Here is a 26457-nt window from a genome sequence, read left to right on the forward strand (position 1 = left end):
GCCGGGGAGAGGCGATGCGGAGATACTCGTCTCTTACCTTCAAAATAAGACAAGGTAGTCCCGGAAGCCACACTATACGGTGTAATACAGTCTTGAACGGGACATTCTTATAATATCGGTAGGAAAAAATACTTTAGTTTACTTTTTAGGCACGTGTGCCTGATTGCAATACAAATTTGGCCCATGCAAAGCCTAACAGAAAACAAATAATGTTACGCTGTTAAGTAGGCTATGACATTCTTTGGGGTTTTAGCTTGTCATTTGGTGGTAGTAAACATGGTAACTTGTAATTAATAAGAACATTAATATACATTAAATTAAACACAAGAATGGCTGGCTCTAAAAAAGCATTAGCAAAGTATTTTTTTGTTCCCGTAGAAGCAATTTGTCTTTTCTAATATGTATTTTATTTTGAAAGATTTGGCTGGCGACATCTATTCTTAATACCGGATAACTTGACACTGACAGAGCAAGTCAGAGCATGTGACTGTTCCCTCTCCTCCGCCTCACAGTGCACCCCATCCCAATATCCCCCTGTCTCTAGCTCACCAGCCAGCGAGCCCGGACACTGTATGTGGGTTTGGGGGGGCGGATCCTAGGGTGCTGCTGGCATAAAATAATGATGCTTCCTGTCACCCTCAGCAGGGAACTCCATTCACTGAATTCAAAGGTGGCAGAGCTCCAACAACTTGGTGATATCATATTTAGCTATTTCAGGTTTTAGAGAAAAATGTTTGACTCCAGAGCCTTTATGTAGCCTAAGTAAAGTAGCAACCCTCCTGGGCCCTGCCGAGGTGCCCTTGAGCAAGACACCAATCCCCCAACTGCTCCCAGGCGCCGGCGAGACTGGCAGCCTCTTCACACTGGCCCTCTCCAGATGCATGTGTATTCTGTATAGTGTGTAATTGTATTTGTATTGCATGTGCATGTGTGCGCCTACCACTGTGTGTATATTAAAAAAATAAAATAAATGCAAGCCAGAGTGAAAAACTGAATTGTCCTCTAGGGGCATTAATAAAGGGTCATCTTCTTCTAAAAGGTAAAATTACTCCAATACAAAGTTAATGTGTTGAGAGCAAAGGTTGAGTAAAATGAGCAAAATATCAGAGGACTTTGGAATTTGAGCCTTTCCATGCCATTTATATGCACACAAACCTATAAGACATACAGGAAAGGAAAAACCCCAAAAATCATATAGGGCCTCTTTAAAAACACCAAAATCCCCCTTCTTTTCAGGACATACTTACTGTAGGCCTACATACAATAATCATACCTGTCCCACATTTGGCACGCTCAAGGACATACTGTTAGGAATTAAATGGACAAAGGTTAGGGTTACTGTCAAATAAGATAGCCCTGAAATAATTTCCTCCACGCAAATAATATTTTGTATATGGACAGCAGGATCCAACTTCTATTTTGTTATGTTTGTTATGAAGTCTCATCAGATAACGGACTAAAGTAGTATACAGTTTGTGATACTGAGTGAAAAAGGCAGAATAGGCATATTCAACATCTTTAAATAGAAATGAAACTCAACTACAGCTCCTTTTTCCGGGGGCTACATCCAATTCCCTGAGGCTCCCTGAGGCTCCCTGGTAGTCCCAGGATCCCACTTTGGGAACTAATTAGATCTCAGTGTGCAGCAGGTCTAAGCAAACAGCTTACAGGGAGCACTTGTCTTAAACGCTCTCCAGCTAATTTTTTTATTTTCACATATGGCCTCCAAATAATTTTCTGGGGGTGTTTGTTTGAGGTTTACACTCCATTAGACAGAAAACAAGAGTCCCGCAGCAGCAGCTCTGAGGGGCAATAATGCTCTAAACACGCTAGAAAACATGGATGTATTAAAAATAGAAGGACAACTTTTCTATTCTTAGGCTCGATCAGCCGTGACTGTAGTAATGCAAATCTTTAAGCTGACATGTCACATGTCATGTGTTATTATCATAGTAATATGGAAGCTTGTGTAGCAGGAAGTTGTATCAAGAATGTGAGCTTATTAGCCTGCTGTTGTAAATGTTGGCATGTTAGCATGATAACTTGCTAATATTAAGCATGTAAGTGTAACATGCTAAGCATTACGTTGTTAGCATGCTCACTTTGGTATGTCAAACATTTTTCAAAATCAGTCAAACCATTTGGTTGTCCACATGGGACTGCTGTTTTCATATATGTTAAATTATATATGGAAAAAACTAGTCCCATGTGCCCAAATACTTATAGTATGAAAAGAAAATGTCTGTATCTCAAAAACTACAAGGCTTACAATCGAGGGTTTATCTATGAACTCATAACAAGTTCAATATCAAAGTTATGCACACATAAGCAGAGTAGGTGTTATTTCGTCTTGTTTTTACATTTTAGATTGAACTCATAGATATTTTCATAATCAGATTTAAAGACAATACCCTTTTTCAATTGTTCCTAATATAGTCTCTGTGCATAAATGGGTAATAAAGCAAAGGCTGAGGGGAATGTGCTTAGTTTACAGTGCAGAAATGTCACAAATAACTATCCTATATAACTGTTCGGAGAACCATACGTTTTATCTTACAGGGCGCAATGGGTCACTAAAAGGTTAAATGAGAATGAAAAGGGTTTTGCTTTGTTTTTAACAATTTTATAACATGTTAAATGCCTAAATCTGTAACTTATTGCCATTAAGGAGATGATGAGATAATGAAAGTGATTGGTGGTGGCAGCTCTACTTTGTAATTCAACTGTTGTACAACAGTATTCCTTTCGAATAAATAGAGACGTCTAATCCATAGTGAACAAGTGGAAATTGTTATCACTGTTAGGCTTTAGATATAAAGTCAGGAGATCACCTTAATCATCATGATTGCAGAATGTCTTCAACAAACTGTGGCGAACTTTTGCTCTGACCCAATGTGCAGGATTCTCAGACCCACGGATTCACAACAAGTGTGTCTATAAACTAAGATTAGATCTTCACTCAGAGGAGGGAAACACAGTGCTATACCCAATCAACGCCCACAGCAGACAAGACTCCTTGAAGCTATCATAACTGTTACAGCAGCAGCATGAATCAAACATTAAGTGTATCGCAACAACACAGTTAAAGATAACCGACACATCAAAGCACACAAACACTCAATAAGACTTCTACTGCTAACATCTTCCTCTCCCTAAGAAGGACACTGATGAGCATGGTAGGAAGCCTCTGTGTGTGTGTTTTGAGTGTGTTTGTGTGTGTAAGGTAATCGGTTGTTATTGGTTCTCTGTGGCTGTGTCTCCACTCCCACTCCCCATCATTTTCCCTCTCCTTCCAGCTCGTCTCATCCTCCTCACACTTACTGTCGTGTAACTCATGCAAGACTCTTTCTGCTCCACAGGATCATTTCATGCATTTTTTACTTCAGCTCCGTCACTGTGGTGTGTTCAAATTATGCTTTACATTAGTCACTGAAATACACACACACATACCCACACACACGGGCTGAAATACATTCCCTCTGCTATCGGTTGAGGATGGGTATCTAGGCCAAACATTATTATCAGTGAGCGGTCGGAGCCCCTTGGGTGTGTTTCCATGGTGACCATCACATAACATTATATACGGGGAAGTGTTTTTATTCTATGCCATTGTCACAAATGCAAACACACACACACACACACACACACACACACACACACACACACACACTGTCCGTGGGAATTCGATCAGGGATCAATAATCCTGATCAATCACTGAAATTGCCATGACAACCACCTGAGGGCACATCTTGATACAGAGCACAACGGCACACACACTGTACATGTGCACAAACACACACAGCAGTGTGACACTTAGCAGATACTGCACAGTTTGACCTGCTAACAGTGGTAGTGTATGAAGAGGTTAAAATATCTCTCACACACACACACACACACACACACACGCACACACACTATGGTCAGTGGTGTCGATGTCATCTTCCTAAAGTTTCAGTTTTCACAGCAGCAGTTTGAAGAAGACAGCCATAATCATCCGTCTGTTGTGTAAATATGGCTTTTCTGCCTCTTTACCTAAATATGTATAATACGCAGTATATCTTAACATTACGGTTGACAAATGACGGTGTCAAATATTTAGTTCATAAAGATATCAATAAACAACTTATGAAGGATCACAGCAAATACGGGTCAAACATTTGCATTCAGGAGGAACCTTGAAATAAATTCAAATTGAATGTGCCTGGCACATATGAAGGTAGAAAAGTGCACTCACTAGTGCAGATCTCCACCAGATGTGTTTCTCTCTCCTCCCAAAGAGTTGAATCTAGCTTGATTGTCACTCCGGGCTCCCTTACAGTCAAGATGGCAGTGGAGAACACGAAAACAGGGATTTATTTATCTTGTATTGTGCATTACTTTGGTGAATCATAAATGATTGGGTAAAGAATTAATCTGCAGATGCTGCAGTTCAGAATGAGAGGTCAGAGGTCTTTGAGCAAACTGTCATAAATGAGCACAAAATGATTGGGTAGATGGGTCAGGTAGAGTGCCAAATTAACTGCGGAGTGACAGACGGTTACAGAAGAACAAAAACACACACACACACAACCGAGCACATTATCTCCCCACAGGCTCAGCCCTGCAGATAAATAATGACAGGATACTTAGCAGGGATCAACAGGACATGTAGAAAGAGCAGGTTGGTAGCACTTATATTATGAGGAAGTAGTAATGGTATATATAGAATTAAAAAATTAGGCCTATTTGTAAAAAACGTACACTATAACACGTTTTAAAAAATAAGATGCTTAAAAACGACACTCTTCTTGGGGTTCATGTGGTGTTTGGGGATGGCAATGATGGTCTTTGGGCACACATTTATATCAAGACTGAGAAAAGACTTTCGTTGTGCCCATATAAATGTCTCAACAATTAGCAAGAGAGCTCTCACCTTTTAGCTTTCACTTCTCAGTAAAGTATCACCATTTTTTCATATTTAAACAGATAGTAAGTGATAGTGCACACATGCATTATCTTTAGATCTGTACATCTCACTTAAATATGGAGTTATGAATGGTTGTGTATAGGGAACATGCATAAGTGACAAGTTGCCCCATCACTGGGTAATTCATCACGCTCTGTGGGCTCAGGCTGCTCAGATATTTTGCTGTATAATTTAGAAAAACAACTGGAGGGATCCTGCCATGCATTAACATTTATCACTTTACAAAAATCTATCAGACGATACATTTGCACATTTCCACATCCCACTGTCTCCTCTCTCTCCTCAGCTTGTTCTGTCCCGGGTTTGCAAAGCAGAAATGCACAGTGGTCCATACAAACGCATGGGCAGCCAAGCACACTCAGCCAGCATCTTGCTCAGACATACATTTATGACAGCATAAGAGAGAGTTAGGTTGTGAGCCAGTCAGCGGAGAAGCATCTTTTCTGACAATCGGCAGAAGGGAAGTTGCTTAGCAACCTTTGGCCTTGATGACAGGAAACTATGTCATGCTATAAGGCAAAAACACAAGCAGCAGACACACAAATACACAAGCGGGTAACAGATGCACAGACACACACGCAGACACACACATTAAGCTTGCAGGACAGTAAATGAGAAGCACGTGTTGAGATGATTATCTGGGCAGGGGTTAAAACAAATAAAATATTAATCTCCTCTAATGGTTCCACTGATCTGAGTCCATTAAGAATAACATTAAATATATAATCTCACACACTTGCGCTCGCACACACACACAAAAGACATGCACTAAGCTGAGAAGGTGTTCTTATGTACAGCTGATTATGAGGAAATACATCTGTTGCTGTCTCATTTCTCTCTGTTCTCTCTTCAGTCTGTGATCCAACAGTTACGCCACCTCTCTGACTGGGGACACACACTTTCAACGAGCACTAACAAAAACATAATGAACCTTATTGCTCTAAGAGAGAGCGTCACGTGGGGTTGTATTTTGGAGCTGAGAGAATATTTGTATTGTTAATCTTTCCCTCTCATGTGAAAAGTTGCAGGACTCACAGCTCCACACAGTGTTCAATCTGTCTCACTGCACGCATCTCCTTATGGGACGTTTACTTTAATTATTCATGTTTGCAAAGGGATGAGCTGCCAGAGACCATGAAACTCACCATTGTGTTTGAGGAACTGCTTTTGAGGACATACTTCATCCTCTCTGCAAAATCTACTTATTTCCAAATATATCTGATACTCCATGTGCTGCAGTACGTCTTTGTTCTTTGTATTGCCTATATTAAGAAACTCCATGAATCAGCCTTACATAATAGCATTTATAAAGGCTGGATAAAACATTTCCACTGACCCCAACCGTGTCCTGAACAGTGAATACAACATCACATCGTCAACATCAAATCAGAGAAACATGGTTCTTCAATTTAACAGAGTTAGACTGAAGCACTCTTTGTGCACCAATCAATCTTAAAATAGATGAGCCATTGAAGGGTCTTGAATAAACAGTGATTGTATTTGTTGTTGGGGGTTTTCAGTATTTTTGTGTTTTTTTTTCTTATGTTTATTTTTGGTGTTGAAACTAAGGCTCTAGAGATGCAATATAAATGTAAGACTTGGTCTGACATTTTATTATTTCATGGAGTTTCTAGAAGCCTTCTTTTGAATATTTGACCTCTTAATGAACCCTAGTAAATAGATATTACATTTTAAATAGAGCATCCACCTGTTCACATATTCTTAGATGATGGGAGCACAGGGGAACCAAAGGTAACAGTTTTAGTTTGATCTCCACACGACTGACAGCTCAACCAATTACATGTACGTCTCAGCTAGTAGCAGGAGTATTCTTCTTATTTTAAGTCAACAGAACTTTTCTTTTTAACTTTAGGTCAATTCGATTTGGATCTTGCGAACTATCAAGTCAATGCTGAGGTTGGGAAGTGGAACAATTAGCATAAATTCAAATTAGAGTAAAGTAACCTTTTAATCTATGTAAATCCTTTTTGATTGACAGATCAGTGCAATGCTTGTCTTGATTGAACTGCTGTGGCCGTTTGTTGTATAACTCGTGGATGTATACGGTAACCTGTTTACTTTTGTGTTATATCTACTGTATTTAGAGTCCTTGTAAAGTGGGTCTGATCTCAACGCCATCCGCTATATAAAATGTTGTCCATTTAAAATGTTTTTGTTATTTATTTCGGTAAGAGTAATTCCACATTATTCATTCATTGACACCAACAGCACTATATTGTACCGTGCAATGTTTACGTTTAAGCACATGGTTAGCTTTATACGTTTTTTTACTGAATTCATTTTTTATATTATTGTGGTTTTTGCACTTTTTAATAAGAAATTGATAAAACCTCCTTGTACCTTATCATTCTAACCTAAACCTTTTTTTTTTAAACACCTAAAATATTCAGTTGGTGTTCCTAATAGTTCAAATGTTGTGAACGTCGTACAACAAAGAACAAGTAACCTCCATCTGTGTGGTCATCACACAAAAGGGGTTCAATGATTGATAAAATACCACAGACACATTTTCTTGAGGTCAAAACATTTTAATAAAAAAAGAAAAGTAACAACTCGTCTGTAGGAACACCTGTCCTCCACTTCGCCTCACTTCTGTCACATTTCACTTTCACACCGACACATTCACTCACTCAGACGAATAATGTACAGCTACTGCACCTTTGGAACAAAAACATGCCGACCGATTTGACATTATTAATAAACACATCCTAGATTCAAACAATCCACTGTAGCATGGCCACAGAACGGTTTGTTTTCACTTTAAAAGGACCATACCGGCGATTCTGCCGGCTTTCGCACATCAATAACAAATAAATGCTAACCATTTCCAAAGAATTACTGGATTTCTTTCTTATTAAGTTTGGGAAGAAATGTTAACCTTGCAAGAATGTTTTGTTGCCTCCCTTTTACATCTGTTAAGTACCAAAAGAAAAACTACGACAATGATTGAACCCAACGGCTGCCTGAAAATGAGATAAGGCTTGAAAATGGTTAGCAGTCATGAAAAGCATAAACGATTTTGAACTTAAAAGACAAAACCAAAGTACAGTCCCTAAACAAAGCGCTTACAACGGCCCTCATTACAATGAAGTCATTCAGTAAGTTAACCTTGAACAGCACAGAAATGATTATTATGAGAAGCAATAGTTCATCTCTATTTACAAATTCAGGCGGAGACAGAGTGATTCCTCGTCTACAGAGAAGCAATCACATCCCTGAGTACAGTGTTTGTTATTCCTATCGTTTCAATTCATTGCTGTGTGATCTCCATTAAGTCCTTTCTGGCGGGCGCTGGTTTGATCACAATAGTGCAGCTCAGTTTCACTCCAGAGTTTTGACCCAAAGTCACAAAGAAGAGGCTGACGTTGAACATTAAAGGAAGGGGTCATAACGCTGCCGTGACATGAAGTGAAAGACAGCCGGCGTCAGGGACGAAGACGTGTTTCACCCATTTCCTTCAGAGTGGCACGAGGAGCAGCAAGCCAGTGTTAGCGGATATTTCTAGATGCATCATTATCTCCTCGGTAACAAGGAAGGTCACAGAATGTGGGCGGCAGTATTAGCCTAGCCCCTGTTAGCAAGAAGCCACTTCCTCTGCTTTCTCCATCTTCTCCTCGTCTTCCTCCTCCACATCTTTGTCCTTGCTCTTTTTGTGTTTCTTTTTCTTGTGTTTGTGCTTGTGCTCCTTCTGTTCTCCTTCTTTCTCCTGGACGCTGTGCTTCTTGTGCTTCTTGTGTTTCTTATGTTTCTTGTGTTTCTTCTTCTTCTTGTCCCCGGTGGTGGATGTTGCCGTGCCGCTGTGGTTGCTAGGGGTGGGGGTGGAGGGTTGGCTGTTGGAGACGCTGCCGCTCCTCCCTCTCTCCGCCTCTGACCCCTCTCCCTCGCTGTAGTCGGGCACAAAGGCGGCCTCGTCTGTCTCCCGACCGAGGTCCGAGCACAGGCGCTGTCTCCTGGGCTCTGGTCCCCCACCCCCTCTGCCTTCTGTAGCCCTCTCCTCCTTCCCCGTCACTCCTCGCCCCTCATCTCTCTTTGCAGCTCTGCCTTCCTCTCTCCCCCCCTCCCTCCCAAGTTTGATTTTGGTTGGTTTGTCAGAATTTGTCTGTGTCGTCCTCCCACCTTTACCCTCTTCCCTGGGTGCCCTCGCCTTCTTCTCTTCCCTTGCGACTCCTCTCCTCTCCTCCCTGGTTGCATCCGGCCCCTCCCCCCTGACGGGTTTAGGTGCTTCGCTCTGCCCCTCCCTGCCTCGGCTCTTCTGTGGTGCTGGTGAGGGCTCCTTGGGCGCAGTAAGTCCGTTTTCCTGGCCTTCTTCGTCCTCTTCTCTCTCCCACTTGGAGCGAGGGGGGGGCTGGATGACCGGCTCCTCCCTGGCGGGGCTCGCTGCCGGGCTGAGGCTCGGGCTGCGGGCGCCCACAGGGCTGGAGGGAGGCTGCTCTGCAGGTTTGGAGGAGGCACTCTTCTGGTCTTTGTCTGACTCTCGCTTTGTTTCTTGAGTTGACCTAGTGTTGAGGGAAAAACAGCCAATGTTTAAAAAGGGTCATTCACAAATGTAGCATTTCATTGGTACAAGAATGTCGAATTTACGATCGACGGTTTACAAACTAAACCAAATGAACCTTTTGTATTCCATGCATTCTTCTTTCTTGTGAAAACATGCCGCCTACTTTACAGATAAATCAACACGGCCGCTGACGGTTTGGTCGGAGCTTTGGCAGTTTGAGCTAATAGCAGCTAATGTAGAGTCTGGCCGCTAGCCTCCCGGGGGGCTACATGCGTCTGGGAAGAAGTCTTGACCTCCAAACAGACGCAGACTCAAGTGTCATCACTATCTGGCTCACTCTTTACACACATCAACAACTAGGGATGGGAATTTGAAAGCAAATGTATATTCGAATATTCGACCACCACAAAAAACGGTTAACCGAAATGTACATATCCTATTAAAAAAAAAAAAATCTGAATTTTTTTTTGTTGCATTTTTTTCCAATAATTTTTGGAAATAAATACATGTTCAAATAAGAGTAGAAACCAAGTCGAGTTTGACAGCTATAGGCCTACAGCTTTCATGTGCGGAGGCGATTCACAATCAGGCCAGCTGTAGAGAAGACCCTCTCAGCTGGAACGGAGGTTGTGGGTTTTTATTTATATATTTATTTGACAGGTATAGCAAGGTAGCCTATAGCATGTATATATAAGTTTAATTTGGCATAGTTTGACCTCTACACCGCACTCACTAACCTGGTCGAAATATTTCCACACATTACTCCTTTTTGACGCCATGTCTGTTGCGTAGGACTCTTCTTAGAGTGTAAATAATTACCGGACTATGACTGGTAAAATATGTTGAATACAGGCAAAACTAAATCTCTCCAGTCAAAATGTCTATGCACTTTGCCGCCACACACGGTTGCCAAGCAGCGCTTATTGTTGTTTAGGCTGGCCACTCATGCGTCACGAGTGTTGACAGGGGGCGGGGCAGCCCTCATGAACTGTTAGCGCTGGAACCTCGTAACGGCTGCGGAACGCATTTGCGCCACATTTGGGCCTAAGATGAGGTTTGAGTCTGCGTGATCTGCGTGTAGGGAGGGGCAGCAGCCATATCATTAGCTAGAACTAGCTAGATCTGATGGATTTGGACATAAACACGAGTGAAGTATAACCGGACACGAGAGAGAGAGATCAGCACCTGCAGCTCTGCCCGCTGTGAGGGACCGGTGAGCGGAGCAAAACACACCTTTAGACGTCAACGAACACATTTAGCTATGGCACTGTCGTATATATATATACATTGAATTATTCAATTTGATAATATGTAATCAACTTAGGCATCCCTCCCAAAAAAAAAAAATTAAGAAAAATATTCATAACTCATATTCCAATAATTATTCGAATACCTGAATAATTTCGAATATTCGATTAATCGTTCCCATCCCTATCAACAACGCTGTGTAATCAAAACACTTTTTCCTGAGGCTGCAAAGAATATATATTGTTTTATAATCAAATAATTGGCTGCCATCTTCAAAATATTTGAAAAGCAGCAAATGGCCATAACTGAGAAAATGGAACCAGTCAATCTTTGGAATGTTATCGATCGTCAAAGATGCCCGTTTATTTTCCTAGCTCCATTGGTTTTTATTTGAACTTCTTAAAATAAATGGCTCAACATGTTGAGAAATGTAATTTTACATTATAGACTTGGAGGATTGATACCAAGTATCCATAAAGTAAAACACGATGGTACCCATCTCTGATAACAAAATAAACTATCGACAATTTCAAATAACTTTTGTAAGAATGTCCAAGAAGTGGGGCTGCAGGCTGACATGCTTAACTAACAATAATGCTTAATTTATTATATCTGTCTATCTAGCATACAATCCCAATAAGCTGCTAGCAACTGCAAAACACTAGTGCTAGCTAATGTTTTGCAAACTATTAAAAGTGAGGCTCTTACAGTAGACCTAACGTTAGTCTCGTAGCCTCACTTCTAATATTTTGCTAAACATTTGCTAGATACATGTTGGCTAGCTAATGAGCTTCACATATCAACCTGAAAAACTGCGAGGCTCCACTCGCAGCCCCTCCCCCCCCCCACCACCACAGTTACTCCGCTACGAGACGCTGCACGCACCCCCAACTCTGACTGACTTCCCGCGTCCCTGTGTAACTGGGAAACTGATAGAAATGGATCATAAGATCGTGGTGTTTTTGCAACTTCAGCATAGGGGATAGGGATGTTTATTGAACTTCGGTTTAACACGTGTATGGCTCTGCCGCTCAGCGCTGCTGCTTAATTCAGTCTCAGTCTGTGTCTGCGTTCTTTCGCACCTGCCTGTAATCTGAGAAGGTCCCGCCTCTCTTTTCTCCAGATCCCCGATCACGTGATCAGTACCACGGCTTCCACTGACGACATGTTTTATGGATTTTTTGTCTAAGATATTCATTGCTATCGGGATGTTAAGAGTAGGGATGTCCCGATCACCTTTTTTTGCTCCCGATCCGATTCCGATCATTTGATTTTGACAATCTGCAGATACCGATTTTTCCCGATCCGATCTTTATGCAATGCATTAAGAGAAAAGGTAACAGATAACGGCTGGTCATCCAACGCGATGAATTCAGATATCTTGGCTGTTATTGTTTTGGCCTTTTCACTGTTCTGGGGCAGTTTCTCTTTCCTTTTAAAAGTCTCTAAAAGTGTCGGTTGTTTCAGTGCCGTTACCTGAGTGGCCGCTGTGTACTCGTCGTGTTGTTGTTGGTGTTTGTTTCTCAGGCGGCGTATTAGATTGGTCGTGTTGAACGTAGCTCTGTTCTTTCCACCACGCGGAACCTCCTTCTTGCAAACATTGCATCTGGCTGTTACACTGCCTTCGCTTTCAATTTTATAATACTTCCAAACTCCTGACATTTTCTCTGTCCCGACTCCCGAGTCACCAGCTGAACGTAGCCTCTCGTTAGCTTACTGCTACTATTAGACACTGCGCCCACTCTGTCGCCAGATTTGAGAGAAATAAGCAACCAGGTCTGAAAACAAGCCCAAAAGAAGCAACACATACATGGTGTTGTGTAATTTTAAACCAAAACTAAGTCCTCAGGATGACTTTAAGACGTGAACAAGGTCATTTTAGTTTTGTAACATTAAATAAAATAATTTTAAAAATAAAATAAATAAAAAATTCCCGATCCCCGATTTTTTTCTCCAGACCCCCGATCACGTGATCGGCTCCGATCCCCGATCACGTGATCGGCTCCGATCCCCGATCACGTGATCGGCTCCGATCCCCGATCACGTGATCGGGACATCTCTAGTTAAGAGCATTCCATGGAATATAACAAAAAGTGTATCTCGAGCCGGTTTCTCAAACTTACCTACCCCACCTTTAACAGACAAAAATCAGACTCACTTTGTGGAGCTGGTCAGGACCTTCCTGCTGATCTTCGGTTTGCTTTTAGCAACTGGCACCTCACTGTCTTTAACTGCTGCAAGAGAAAATGGGAGGAAGCACAGGTTCAATAAATGCATAAATAGATATAAAACTAAAGTTATCCTCTCTTTAAGAACAAAGATGACCTTCTCTGTGAGGAGCAGCAGCTGGCTTCTCTCCTGCAGGGACACTCCTCTCGGCTCTGTCCTTAGACACACTCCTGGGAAATGAGATAAAATGACACATTAACAGCTGTGTTTAAAGAGCCACTGGATCATGTTTTCTTTTGTTAATGGATATGAATAGTTGTTTGATGAGGAGCAGAGTAACACATGTACAAACCTGTGAGATTTAGCCGATCGTTCTGACCCTTCGACTTTCTCCTTGGAGGATGTGCTCGGCTTCTCCTGAGGCTCTGTGGAGCTCCTGGAGGTGGACGACTTCTCTGCGATGGTCATTTTATCCAGAGAGACAGACCGCCCTCCTGAACCGGAGTTCTTTCGCTCCGTCCTCACCGACCTCTCAGCTTCAGGGTCTCTCTCCACCGTGACTGCGATCTTCTGTGATCCCCTGTCTCTCTCTCGGTCTCTGTCGGACGGCGTGCCTCTCTCTCTGTCCCTCTCAGACGCAGTGCCTCTCTCTCTGTCTCTGTCTCTGTCAGACCCTCTGTCTCGCTCTCTGTCCTGTCCCGAGGTTCTGCTCTGCTCCCTGTCCGATCCCTGAGGTCTGTCTCCAGCACTTCCTGGTCTCTCTCTGGAGACCCCCCTCTCAGCAGATGCAGACCGCTCCTTCCGTCCGGCACCTTCTGCTGCACTGCTGGCTCGGTCTCCTTCGGACACGTTAGCCGCAGCTGATCGGTCCGAGGTGGAGGGCGTCTTCTCGGGACCCGACGGGGCTCTGTCTGAGGGTGGGGTCTCAGTGCTGCCTTTTCTCCCCAGATCTCTGTTCAACTTGATCCTCCTCTGGGTCAGGGGCTTCACCTGGATGTGGATGAAAACACATACAAAAATGTTACAAAAGAATTATAAGTCGATTAATGAGAGCAGTTTACATTTTGGGTTACGGAGTAGAAGGGAAATTGGAACTTTAAGGGGACGTAGCACTGGAAAATGTGATTTTTCTTATTTAAATGTTTTAGTTTTGTTCCATTTTATACAAAAAATACACTTTCATGTAGAATTAGAGTTGTAACAAACTTAACAAGCGAAGAGAAAAGATTGTATAATAATAAAACTATTTTAAAACAAATCTTTGTACCCTGGTGTTTCTGACAAACCCACCTGAAGGTCCATGAGTGGTCGGATGGACCCTCGCTCTGCTTCTCCCCGGCCCATCTCCCGGCTCCCTGGTATGGGAAGAAGACCCGGTCTGTCTGAGTGGGGGAGTCTGTGGAGGGGGGGCTGGTGAGACATGGGGGGCTGGTGAGACATGTGGGAATGGGACATGATATCAACTCCACCCCCGAGCCCATCAATTCTCCTCAGCTTTCCAGGAGGTGGTCCGAGAATAGAGCGGCCCTCCTCACCCATTCTCCTCCGACTGTCAGGGGAGGGAGGGCGGTGGAGGAGGAGAGGGAGTCCGTGTTGGTGAGGGAGGGGGAGGAGACCACCGCCCTGGGGGAGATCCCTTCTCCCGTGGATGTCGTGGCCCTGGCGAAGCCCGTCATGAAGAGAGGGATGGTGTAGAGAGGACAGTGGAGGGGTCTTTAGCAGGGGGGGCCTCACTGCTGAGCTTTTACTCTTTTCCTTTTTAGGGGTAGTTGGGTTTGGGGTATCTTCTTGTTTGGGTTTAACGGTCTTTAGCGGCTTAGTGGCGGAGGAAGAGGAAGAGGAGGAAGAGTCTTTCTTTTTGGTAACAACTGCCTCCACAGTCTTTTTCTTCACCTTCTCCGTCTTAACTCTCACGCCCTCTGTCTTGACTTTAGCTTTGACCTTCAGAGCCTTGTCTTTCTTCGTCTTATCGGACTGAGTCTTCGATGTTGACTTGGTTGAGGGTTTGCTGGCTACGCCTTTAGAGGATGGAGCTTTAGAGGATGGAGCTTTAGAGGATGCGGCTGAAGCCTTTGAGGAAGAAGGAGGAGATTTAAGGAGTGAAGGCACATCGTCCATTGGTTCGTCTCTGACAGGAGTAGCGTCCCCTCTGTCCACTGACTGATGGGATGACTCCGATTCGTCCCCAGTCCTCTTCTTCTTTACTTTCTTTGTCTTTAAGAGTTTGGAACTGGACTTAGCGGCTGAGGAGGAGGAAGACTGAGGATGATGAGGGGGAGCACCTCTCTCTTCACGCCCTCTTCTTCCTCTCCCTTGGGGGGAGTAGTCTCTATTTAATGGGGACATTCTGTCCTTCTCCCTGTCTCTGCTGCCACGACCTTTGTGGTGCATTGAGGGATGTTGGTTGTCATAGCCTTTGTAGTACTTGTTGTACCACTCTGCATATTCCTTCTCCCACTGTCGATACCTTTCTTTTTCCCAGCGGTCATTGCCACCAGGACTCGGACCCTTCATTTCATACGGTGGGAGCTCCCGGGGGGGTGGCTTTCGTCCTCCAGGGCTGCGGGGACGGAAACCAGCAGGGCCAGGGCCAGGGCCAGGGGAGCGAGAGCGTGACCTGTAGGGTACGGGACCGGGACCGGGTCCGGCTCCTTCTGCTCCTTCCCAGCCTCCTGGGCGGAAAGGGGGAGGGGACCGTGGGGAGCCAGAGCGCCGATATCCATAAGACCTTGAGCGAGAGCGGGACCTTGAACGTGAGCGTCCATAACTACGTCCATTACGTCTTGAATAAGGGGAGCGGGGATAGGACCGGCCATGGGAGCGTGAGCGGGATCGACTCGGGGAATAAGAGTAGGACCTGGATCTTGATCTGGAGCGAGAGTAAGGAGAGCGGCTGAACGGAGAGCGACTGTAGGACCGGGATCTAAAAAGAAAGTTAAGAAACCAGAAGAACACAAGGGGAGAAAGAAAGGAGATCAGGAACACATTGTAACAAATGGCTTTAAGGAATATTCATCTGGGATGAGTTATAGGAGCTATAAACAATTTGTGATATGCTCGCTTGATGAAGTTACCTTGAATAAGATGGTTTTCTTCTCTTTGGTGCATTTCTGTACTTCATAAGCTCTTTGTGGAAGTCTTTAGTAAATTCATCTAGTTTGGATGTGACACTGAGGATACAAAGACAAAAACACTTGTTGAAAATCTGCAATTACTAATTCAAGATGCCAACCCTGAGTGATTGTAATATTCTTTCTGAATGCAAATTGTTTATGTGAAATGAACACAGGTAAATGTCAAGTAGGTCTTCACATAAGACATTTGCTTTGGGTATTGGTGCATAACATAAAAATAATCTGAAGAAAATACAGAAATCTAAATGTGTGCTATAAACATAAATCAAAATGTAAGAGCTTTGTAGTTTTTAGAAGTGATATAACGAGTTTGAGGACCCAACATGAAAAAGAAACCACTTACTTGTCTTGTCTGTGGTGTCGCTGTCTGTAGAAATCTTCTTTTGAGAGGGGGGGCTGAGGCATGGGGGGCAGTGGCATGAGAGGGGGCTGGACACCAGGGGGAACCCAGGGGGGGTTCAGCCGTGGTGGTCCAGGGACATACACAGGCTGGGGTGGGTAACCCATGACAGGAGGGAGAAGGCCAGGGCCAGAGGAGTACGGAGGTGGGTAGGACTGTGGTGGGGGAGGGTACATGGAGGGTGCTGGGTACATTGGAGGAATAGGTGCAGGGGGTGGGCCTGTCTGGAGGTAAGGGGGGGGGTGCTCCGGTCTGCCTCTGTTAAACCTGGCACAAAGAGATGGACACAAATCATTGTGAGGCCGACATATTACAAAACAAACTTGAAACAGATCAGATCTATGGGGTCTTACCTCTCCCAGGGCCTGCCTCCCCCCCTGTGAGATTGGTGGTGTGGCCGGGACTGGTGACCTGATAAAGCAGTGACAAGAATGTGTTATTTCCAGGTAAAAAAGTTGATTTCAAGGTTACTTCATCTCCTTATATGGCCTAAATTGAAGTTCTTACCGGGAAGATGAGGAGGGTGAGGAGGATGAGGAGGATGAGGAGGTGGCCTTAAAGGTGGCGGGTGGCCCATTACAGGTAAACGGTAGTTCTGCTGGAGAAAAGAAAAGAGAGAAATGTTGTTACCCCCATGGGAAGTTACCAATCCTCGCAATCATGGATGCAAATGCAAGTAATGCTTCATTTATTTTGCGAGATAATCATTAGTCATCAGCTCTTAAATTCAATGTTTGCTGGTAATCTTACAATAATACATATAAATACTTTTTTTTATGTTTATAATATGATGGTAGATAATCAGCACATGTTGAATCTCATGTTGCAGTGAATGCGTTTAAAGGCAGTGAGACAGGATTCATTCAGGTGTTCAAGGCAGACTCACCGGTGGTCCACTTTCCGAGGGTCCTGATGAGTCTGGTCTCACATAAGGTTCAGGATCCACCTCACTAAAACATAACGGACACATTATGATAAGTTACAATTATTATACACTTCAAAAAGTCAACCTTTTGAGTAGGTTGGGGTAGGTGAAATAATTTAATCCAAGAGGTAAACTTACCCGCGTGGGGGTGGTTCACTGTGGCTGGTGGAGTGCATAGGAGAGTGGTGGTCAACAACAGGTTCGGGGGCTGGAGAATCAACCTCCTTCAACAGTTCTTCAACAGAGTCAGCATGAGGAGGGGTAGGAGCAGAAGGAGATGCAGGAGCAGGAGCAGGAGCAGCAGGAGCAGCAGCAGGAGCAGCAGCAGCAGGTGAAGGAGCAGCTGCGGGAGACGGGACCCTTACTGGGGGGACTAGGGGGGCAGTGGGGGGGGTGATCGTAGGAGGAGGGGGCTGAGGGATGTGAGCCATCAGTGGGTCCTGCTGCCTGGACTGCCGGAGCAGCTGGAGGCGTGGTGGAGGCGGGGCTGAATTTTGGACCTGCTTGCGCAATTGTTTGGTGTATCCCGTCTCATTCTTAAAGTTATTGACAGCCTGCATGAAGAAAACAGAGGATACATATTGTTAAAATTATAGTTTTTCTAGTTTTGCTATTAGTTCAATTGAAATGCACACAGCAAAACGCTTGCATTTTCAGGGGGGGTTACCTGTCTAAGAAACTTGTTGGCGATAAGATTATCCGGTGAAACGTCTGACTGTTTGCATGTGAAGCAGATGTGCTCCTCGGAGTCCAATAAGGTTGTTCTGATACCTGAAACCAAACAGTTCTTTATTAGAAATAACAATATAAATAACAAATACAAATCTTGTTTACACATTCTTTTCACATTTATGATAGGGTGCCATTTTTGAGAAAATATGTTCCCTAAACAATTAGAGCATAATTAGACTTTCAAGGAGATTTAAAAATTCACAGACATTGATTGTAAAATAATTCCAAATACACTTGCATTAAAATGAGAGTTTAAAAAAAACGACAATGAAATGTCGCTGTGCTGCGGACTCTAGGGGCTACTGTCGATTAAATGAGTATTACTTCCACTTTCCCTTAAACGTCCACACAGTGCGGGCATATGATTATGCAGCGGGACCTTAAAACAGACAATCAAATATTTGCTTGGCATAGACCAGCTTTGACTTTAATTCTGTATTACTAATGCCCATTATGAGTAAGGACTCACAATCATCACAGTAACTGTTTCCACAGCAGGGTATCACTACGGCATCCGTCATGAGGTCGTTGCAGATCGGACACAGCAGTTCGTCGGGGATTGGGTCTGTGTCGTCCTCAGATGATGACTGGTCGTGCGGAACAAACGGAGGCCGCTCCTTCTTTCCTTGTGCGTATGCCTCCCTATATCAACAGAAATGTGTTTTTGAGTTTTGAGGTCAACATGTCACTAGCAAAAACACAAAAACAGTAATTAACATGTTTTTATTGAAGCAACTACAAAATGGGAAAAGACACATGTGACTCCACTCAACGTGCTTTAAAAGTATATTATACAGTGTGTATTTGTGGGCTGACATACGCATCTATTGCAGGTATGGCGTATTCTCCAGTGCTGGTTAACATGGCTCCCTTAGTGCCTGGCTCTGCTTTCACCATGAAGCTCTGAGGAATGCCTTTACTGATCCTTACTGGCTTAGGACCCTCCACGCTCTTATCCTGGATCTAAAAAACAAAAACAAAATGATCATCCAATCATCCAACTTTCACAAAGTAGAGATATGCTATGAATAATCAATAATTACCAGGAGCAAGGGGCATTGTCGAATATAGTGGCCAGCCTTTCCACAACGAAAGCAGGTATAGTGAGCAGGCGGAGGTCCAACTGCCTTCTTGGAGTAACTATAGAGACAAGTTCAATACATTTATTAAAAACTAGATACAGCTTCAGAATGTTTAGTACACTGCTATGAGCTTCAAAGAAAAACACAGAAATTGTGACTTTAATCAAGTACAAGAACACAATGTGTGTACTAACTGTATTGGGTCATATTCATGATTGGACTGAGACATCATGGCTTTAATCTTGTCGTCCTCTGATGCATTAGCGTCAACCAGGTTAGCCGTCTAAAAAAACCAAATGGGAAAGCAGGGAAAACAAAAGATAAAAGGAGGTTGTCGACCTCACAAGATAAGAGGAAACATGTACTCACTACAAAACATGTTCAAGAATTACAGCCAGCATGTACAAGAACAGTACCTTGGCGAGTTGGGCAAGTGACATAGATGGAGAAGAATCAGTCTGCAGGAGAATCAGAGTACAGATATTAAAGGTTATAACATCATATATAATATATAAACACTGGAAGAGCCCAGATAGTTCCCCACCACATCTGTGTCCAGTCCCTTAGAGCGTCCATCTAAGTCTTTGTTGAGTACTCGTTGAGATAATGCAGGTATACGAGTGAGCATTAAAAAAAGAAAATATGGCTTTTCCCCTCTACTGAAAGCATTGAGTCATAATCCATTCAAAGACAATTTCAATAAAACTGATCTTGTGAAAGTCTCATTGAGGGTTTGGTTTATTTTATATTTATTTATCACAGCCACTTTTAATTAAAATATTAAAATAGTTTGGATATTAACCAAAATGTAAGGGTCTACAAAAAACCGGACTTTTAACAATTAACAGTTTGTCCTTTATGCAAACTCACTTTTAGAAAATGGTTACCAGGCAATATAAAAGTATGACAGCGATCTCACTCTTGCCATTTACTATCCTGAAAAATGTAAATGATAGACCTGCTGAGTCTTTAAGTTATAACTATGGTTATTATGTTGAACCGCTTCTTCATCACTTCAAAGTGTCTTCACTGTTTGAGCCGAATCAGCATATTCTAAATATAAAGTACTGTCACATGCCTCCGTTTGAGACAGTAAAGCTTCTTCTGATGCAGAAGTAGAGGGCAATTTTCTCAAAGGAAAACTTGACATTTAATCTTAGCATGCCTTTTCCCTTAACCGGCACACAGCGATTTAACTTTTTGCACCGACTTGTCATAGTTGTAAGAGATTCCATTAAAACCAGCTCAAGACTTCTTCTGTAACTTAATGAGCATGCAGGGATTGGTGCCAAGATGTTTAATGAGAGCGGCAGACTCTGTTAAGTGTCAAATATTTCGAGCTGACGAGACACAAATGTAGAAATGCTTCTTTTAAACGAAAGGGCTGGAAGAAGAAGACATTTACAAGTCAAGTGTTCCTTCAGAAGTTACCCTTAAATAACCCATTAAACCACTACAGAGTGAAGGCTAAAATCCAACTGAAGGGATGTTTCAAATGCAGGTCAGGAGTCAATGAGCGATGAGAATTAAGTCTCACGCATGGACAAAATAAAACTTAATTTTTTAGCAATAAACAAAATGGCTGCTCTGCCTCATACTTGCGAACAAGTAAATAAAAGTAGACAGGATGGGTTGTCCATCATGATATGCAGGGCTCAGAGGAAAGACTGGGTATTGCAGAATGCTGTGGAGGGAACACACAGGGATCTGGTGCACGCGGTTCTGACACGGAACCACTGAAGAACTTTATTGACAGGTTCTGCAGCTTACAGCTTACAGGACACACTACACCAGTATACTTCTCACGGCAGCAACCTTGGAAAGCCTCCAGAGATTGACAAGATATTTACTGATGATGTGTCAGAGTACTTTGTGATAATGGCACAACATTATACGCCAGTGGCTAAGGCACAGCATCTCACGTATCAAAACTAGCTTTTAACCCATACCTGGTTCTTTGTAAAAAACAGACACTTAGTTATCTGAATTAATTCAAAGCATTGAACTCATCAGGATGAAATATGTGTGCCTCTAAGGGTTATGTGCAGTCCATATTCAATGCAGAATAGAACATCTTAATGGTGAAATTGTACAGGACAAAACAATTGACATTGGCAAATGTTACTGAACAACAGATTTAGGTATTAAAGTTTAGCAGGATGAGCGTTCAAAACAAAAACCACTGGCGAGTCTTTTCCACCCACACAACTTTAGTCTTGTAATCAAAGTTAATTACAATCAATCAATCCCAGCCACACTGTACTTCAGTGGGTTCTTAACCACATAAGGATTAAATATTTTCACAGAAAATAAAATGACAATTATCAATACAAAAATATGATATTTTCCCTTTACAAACCCCTTTAAAATACATTTGTCTAGCCTGAAGCAGGCTACAAAACCATTTCATTATGAAATACAGTCATTAACAGATTAAATGATTTCTTCAGTCAGTTCAATTGTCAACAGTTCAACAATCGTTAGGTTCAGAGCATAAGAAAAACAATGGTGGCTAGTCTGTTGTTTCTCATCTTAACCTCATCTCTTTCAGTCATTGTAAACTTTAATCTGCTTACTTCAAAACAGAAACCCAGGGTTTTTAGAGAAACAACAAACTATTTTTTTAGCTGTGTTGACTCCAAGAAACCCTCCCACAAAGACATCAAATAACACATAGAGGTTGAGATCTCAACACAAATGTAGCCAACACACAGTGAACAGAGGATACACACAACTTAATCATTGCTGACAGAATGTTCTCAAGAAAGGTGACTAAAGCAAGAAAAAGGGGGGAGAGAGAGAGGTGAGAGGAGAGGAGAGAGTGTTGAATTGGGGTTTGTTTTACATACGGGTCTAGAAGATCCCACCACAGCTGTGTCAGAACGATCTCTGCAGAAACAAAAGGAATAAAAACATCAGTTGTTGACATGAGTCAAAAGGCAACTTGTGACTGACTACAGGACGTACAGCTAGAATTAGTTAATAGAACACCTTGTATCGCTGCTTTAAAATGAATCAGGAAATCGACAAAAACTGTTCATGACTACAAATGATAAGCAACCATACTGCTCAATCGTGACTCAAGTAATAGTCCTATGTACACTTACACAATGAACGTCCTGCCAGCAGGTTTCACTCCACCAAGAGGAGTACGGCGAACGATCACGGACGAGTGCTTCGGGATGTGGATTTCATCATCTGTGTATTCTGCAAAACATGACATCAATTATAAGAAAACATAGAACATTGTTCGGCACAATAACAAGTTTAGTCATTCCAGTCCAAACATCAAAACAGATGAAGTAAATAAGTTATGTTCATTAGTGTCTTAACATATACTGCTAAAGCAATACATTAGATATGTTATCATATTAGAAGAGTTTAGGGCGTTTACAATGGCTTGAATAATCTCACAACTTAACTTTAAGCGGTAACATATTGCATTACAATAAGATCATAGAAATGGATACAAACCTGTTTTTTTGTATGAATTAGGAAGTTGATAGCCATAATTTTATGGGTGTTATAATTGATGTATACATTAATTTAATATATGCAATTAAGACAAATGGTAGTTAAAACTATAGATTGACAAAAAATGTGTTTGCAACTTTCTTCATCATTATTAATACTCATTTAGAAAAGAAGAATCATAGACGTTCATCGATTCAATCATTGTTTTGGTTATTTTTGTTTGGTGTGATGTAATCTAATACGTTTGTTATGATAGCCCTTAGCTGGTGTATCACAATATAGATTGTTTTATTCGAAAATACTACGGTCCTAAAATGTAAATGTTTCTTATACCGTTAATTCCAAAAAATACTAGATGACATTTTCGTGCCAAGTGTCAGCTGATCACATACCTTCTCGAGTCTGCGCATTGGTGATCTGCAGGTCGCAGTCTGTGGCCTTGAGGCGCTCTCGGCCCATAATCTGCTTTTTAAGCTCGTTGAGGGTGATATGCAGTCCATCGAAAGTGACTGTGTTGTAGTCCAGTTTGGAAGAAAACTTATAGTGAACACACGACATTTTAACAGATCTAAGCACTTAAGTCAATCAAGCACAAGAAAAAAAAACACAGGCCTGGTATGATAAAATAAAACAGCGTCAACACTGAACACAGCTAAACTGGTGACTTTAATTGATAAACCTTCTTTATATTCGCTGAAACACTGCAGACAAATAAAGTAGTAAAATGTGGGGGGGAGGGTTCAGCTCGCAAATTACGAAAGAGTCTTTGTTATTGCAAAAGAAAAATAATTGAGATGTGAGGCCAGAGAGCCATTGAGCGGCCCCGTGTGCCTGTTCAGTTCTTTAGAGTCCGATCAAACATAACAAAGTGCCACCAAATCCAAGAGCGTCCATGCAGCACAACGTGAATCTATAACAGGGTGTGAATGGGGCCAGGTCCGCCGTGAATTGTCTTTGGTGGAAAGCCCGGGCCGCCGCGCTACAGGACGCGGGTGTAGCTAACAGCGGGCCTGGGGTTTCCAGAGCATCAGTCCTTAAGTGTTTTTTGCCTTGTTGAAACAGTTCTTATTTGTCAAGTCAAGACAAATCCCACCGAGCTCCACAAAAAAAGTCCACAAAAGCTTCCGCAACGAGTCCACAAATGTTACGTTATCGACGTGAGACCTTGAAGAGAGTATTCTGAAATCGAAATCTACCGTTGAAAAGCGAAGTTAGCTAGTTAGCTAATGACAAGGCTAACATGCTACACCTCGAGAGTAGCTAACGGTACCACAACATGTAACATGCCTAACAAAAGCTAATGTTGCTATGCTAACAATGTTGCCCAAATTAGCTATCGAATAATCTAACAAATCCACCAGTTAGGCAATCATGATGCAAGGATTCCTCTTCAGTGCGCGGTTATGATCCATCACGAAAAGTTGAAAGTTGTGTATCCAGATGAATCTTCAGTTTAAATCCATAAAATCCATTTCTGTGTTCCAAACTGCTTCTACCCTCGCTGTTTCATCAAAATGGCGCAGGTCGGAACCGGATGCATAGAGGGTTATTCCAAAGAGTACACATGAAGGCAAGAGGTTGAACTTCCGTCAGAGACGAAGCTTCGATTTATGTCAAAATGGAAGCACACTTTCCTCAGTAGATGACATCACATATTTAGGTGTATGCATATTTGTCTATGGTGCCATTTATACTGGGGACGCTGGGGACATGTCCCCAACACTTTGCATTTGGATCATTTGTTTAAAATGTTCTGAAATTAGCGTGCACATATAATTGTACACTTTGAGAAATATCAAAACTATTAATAGATGAATTTATTTTGTGTTAGATTCATTTTTGGCTTTAATCAAGCATGCGAGTCCACTACTGTTTTATTAATATGTATTCATTTCATGAATCAATCTATCCATAATGTGCGTTCATCCTAAAGTCACATGAACAAAAAAAGGATGCGAGCTATCTTGTTTCCTGTTGATCTTTGACATTGCCATCTATACAACATTTCTCCGCCGTGATTGGTCAAATGTTGGAGCAACGAACGTAATTGGCCAACGAATGTTGGAGCTCGAACTGTCATTGGCCGACACATTTTGGAGTACGCACTCTCATTGGCCAATTTTCTCTACATACGTACGGAAAACTAGCTAATCAACCTTCTCAAAATGGCTTCCCACAGGTAGCGTGGCCGAGCGGTCTAAGGCGCTGGATTAAGGCTCCAGTCTCTTCGGAGGCGTGGGTTCAAATCCCACCGCTGCCAAGATTTTGTCATGAAATTGCAATAACAGACTGGCAAGCACTACCAGGATTTAAAAATATAAATTAGGTCATCCGTGTACATTGAATATGCACTGTAATAGACGACAAGTGTGAGTGCAACATTTTGTTTTATATTGAACAAGCTAGTAAAAAGGCGGACTACTGTTTAAAAACGGGTAGCATGGCAGAATGGTCCTATTTGCTGGGTCAAAGTACCTGTCTCTTCAGAGACATAAGTTCAAATCTAACCACTGCCAGGATTTGAACACAAATCAACCTTGGTTGAAAATCATTCACACTGTCTAAGGAAGTATGCCCAATTCCAGAGAATATTTACTAAATTGTGGGTTGTCTTGTACTGGTGTTCTTAGTACATGATGGTACTGTTTATGCGTGATGCAGCTGCTGCCATGGTAACCCATCACCCTGCCTGCTGTTGTAGATTTCTTTAATTTGTTTATGCTTTACCACCATCGTCTCCAACACAGCTTGCTGATGCATGTCCACATACAAGAAGGCCTGCATGTTTTTCAGTACAGAGGGATCAATTATCTTTGATAACTAGTTTTTTTTTTCTCCTATTGGCTTCTGTATTTATTTATGCAAGGGCAGACAATTTAATATTCTCCCCTTTCCCAGCTTAGATGTACCTACTGCATAAAAGCATGCATAAATCAAAGATCTCAAACCTGATAGAAATCCTATCCCTTACACTCCTGTGCGAGTTTTAGGTAGTAGCAAAACCTGTAATAGCAACACAATTGTTTACACTAATAAACATTTATATCTGGCTCTTGAGGGCTCTGAAGTGAAGTGTACTTATTGCGCCAAATCCATCAATCAAACTCAATCAGAGTTTATTTATTTAGCCCAATATCACAAATTGTACTTTTGTCTCAGGAGGATTTACAGTTTATACAGAACATGAATACGCTGGAAATTCCCTGTGTTATAAGCTTTTCAAATATTTATTGAAGAGAGGAGAGTCACTGTGTTTCTCATGGAGCGTCCAATTAAAAGTGGGACTGGTCAGAGGAATTGAAATCAAATATGATAGCAACTCAAAGATATTGTTAAAGACACGTGCGCTTGTTGAAACTTTCAGAGAACTTGACAATACATTTGGTTTAAATGTTGTCGTATCCATAAAATACAAGGCTACCAAGCAAAACAACATTGTACGAAACACGCACAGACACAGAAATTAATAAATACATACATTTAAGAGAAAATAAATGTAGAAATACATTAAAGATATATAATAATGTAGAAATACATTAAAGATATATAATAATGTGTGTTCTGTTTTATTCTCAACTTATAATTTGTTATTTATGCATTTATTTACTCCTATTTTATTTTTTTTGTCTTGTATTTTTCCACATTTATTTCGTTTTCATATTTATTTATTCTTGCATTTTTTCAGTCCTGTATTTATTCCTGTATTTATTCTGTATTCTGTATTTATGCATCTATTTATATATTTGTTACTTGTGTCATGTTCTGTACTCCATACCTGCTGCTCTTTGTGTATAAAGGTACAAATTCA

At 42.0% G+C, this 26457-nt stretch overlaps 1 protein-coding gene and 1 non-coding gene across 5 annotated transcripts; one reads left to right on the forward strand and one right to left on the reverse strand.

The window, feature by feature from the left end:
- Positions 1–7499: 7499 nt before the first annotated feature.
- LOC117556102 (E3 ubiquitin-protein ligase RBBP6-like) lies at positions 7500–24194 on the reverse strand. 4 transcript variants are annotated; one of them, XM_034231269.1, is made up of 20 exons: positions 23042–24193; positions 22283–22382; positions 22025–22064; positions 19592–19633; positions 19370–19458; positions 19137–19233; positions 18914–19056; positions 18563–18735; positions 18029–18132; positions 17500–17915; positions 17323–17386; positions 16944–17031; positions 16790–16847; positions 16380–16703; positions 15977–16072; positions 14193–15825; positions 13255–13892; positions 13059–13132; positions 12892–12967; positions 7500–9483 (listed from the first exon to the last, which is right to left on the reverse strand). In XM_034231269.1, the coding sequence occupies exons 1-20, from the start codon at positions 23205–23207 to the stop codon at positions 8562–8564; spliced, it is 5343 nt and encodes a 1780-aa protein (XP_034087160.1). In that variant the 5' UTR covers positions 23208–24193; the 3' UTR covers positions 7500–8561. The 4 variants fall into 4 exon arrangements, with proteins under 4 accessions (XP_034087160.1, XP_034087161.1, XP_034087159.1 ...); XM_034231270.1 differs by having other exon boundaries at positions 12892–12964; positions 16944–17034; XM_034231268.1 differs by having other exon boundaries at positions 16944–17034.
- A 633-nt stretch (positions 24195–24827) lies between these two features.
- On the forward strand, positions 24828–24909 carry trnal-aag. Its single transcript has one exon. It is a non-coding gene; the product is annotated as a tRNA-Leu (tRNA).
- Positions 24910–26457: the final 1548 nt, after the last annotated feature.

Source organism: Gymnodraco acuticeps, unplaced genomic scaffold (assembly GCF_902827175.1).
Source record: "Gymnodraco acuticeps unplaced genomic scaffold, fGymAcu1.1, whole genome shotgun sequence".
Taxonomy (NCBI): domain Eukaryota; kingdom Metazoa; phylum Chordata; class Actinopteri; order Perciformes; family Bathydraconidae; genus Gymnodraco; species Gymnodraco acuticeps.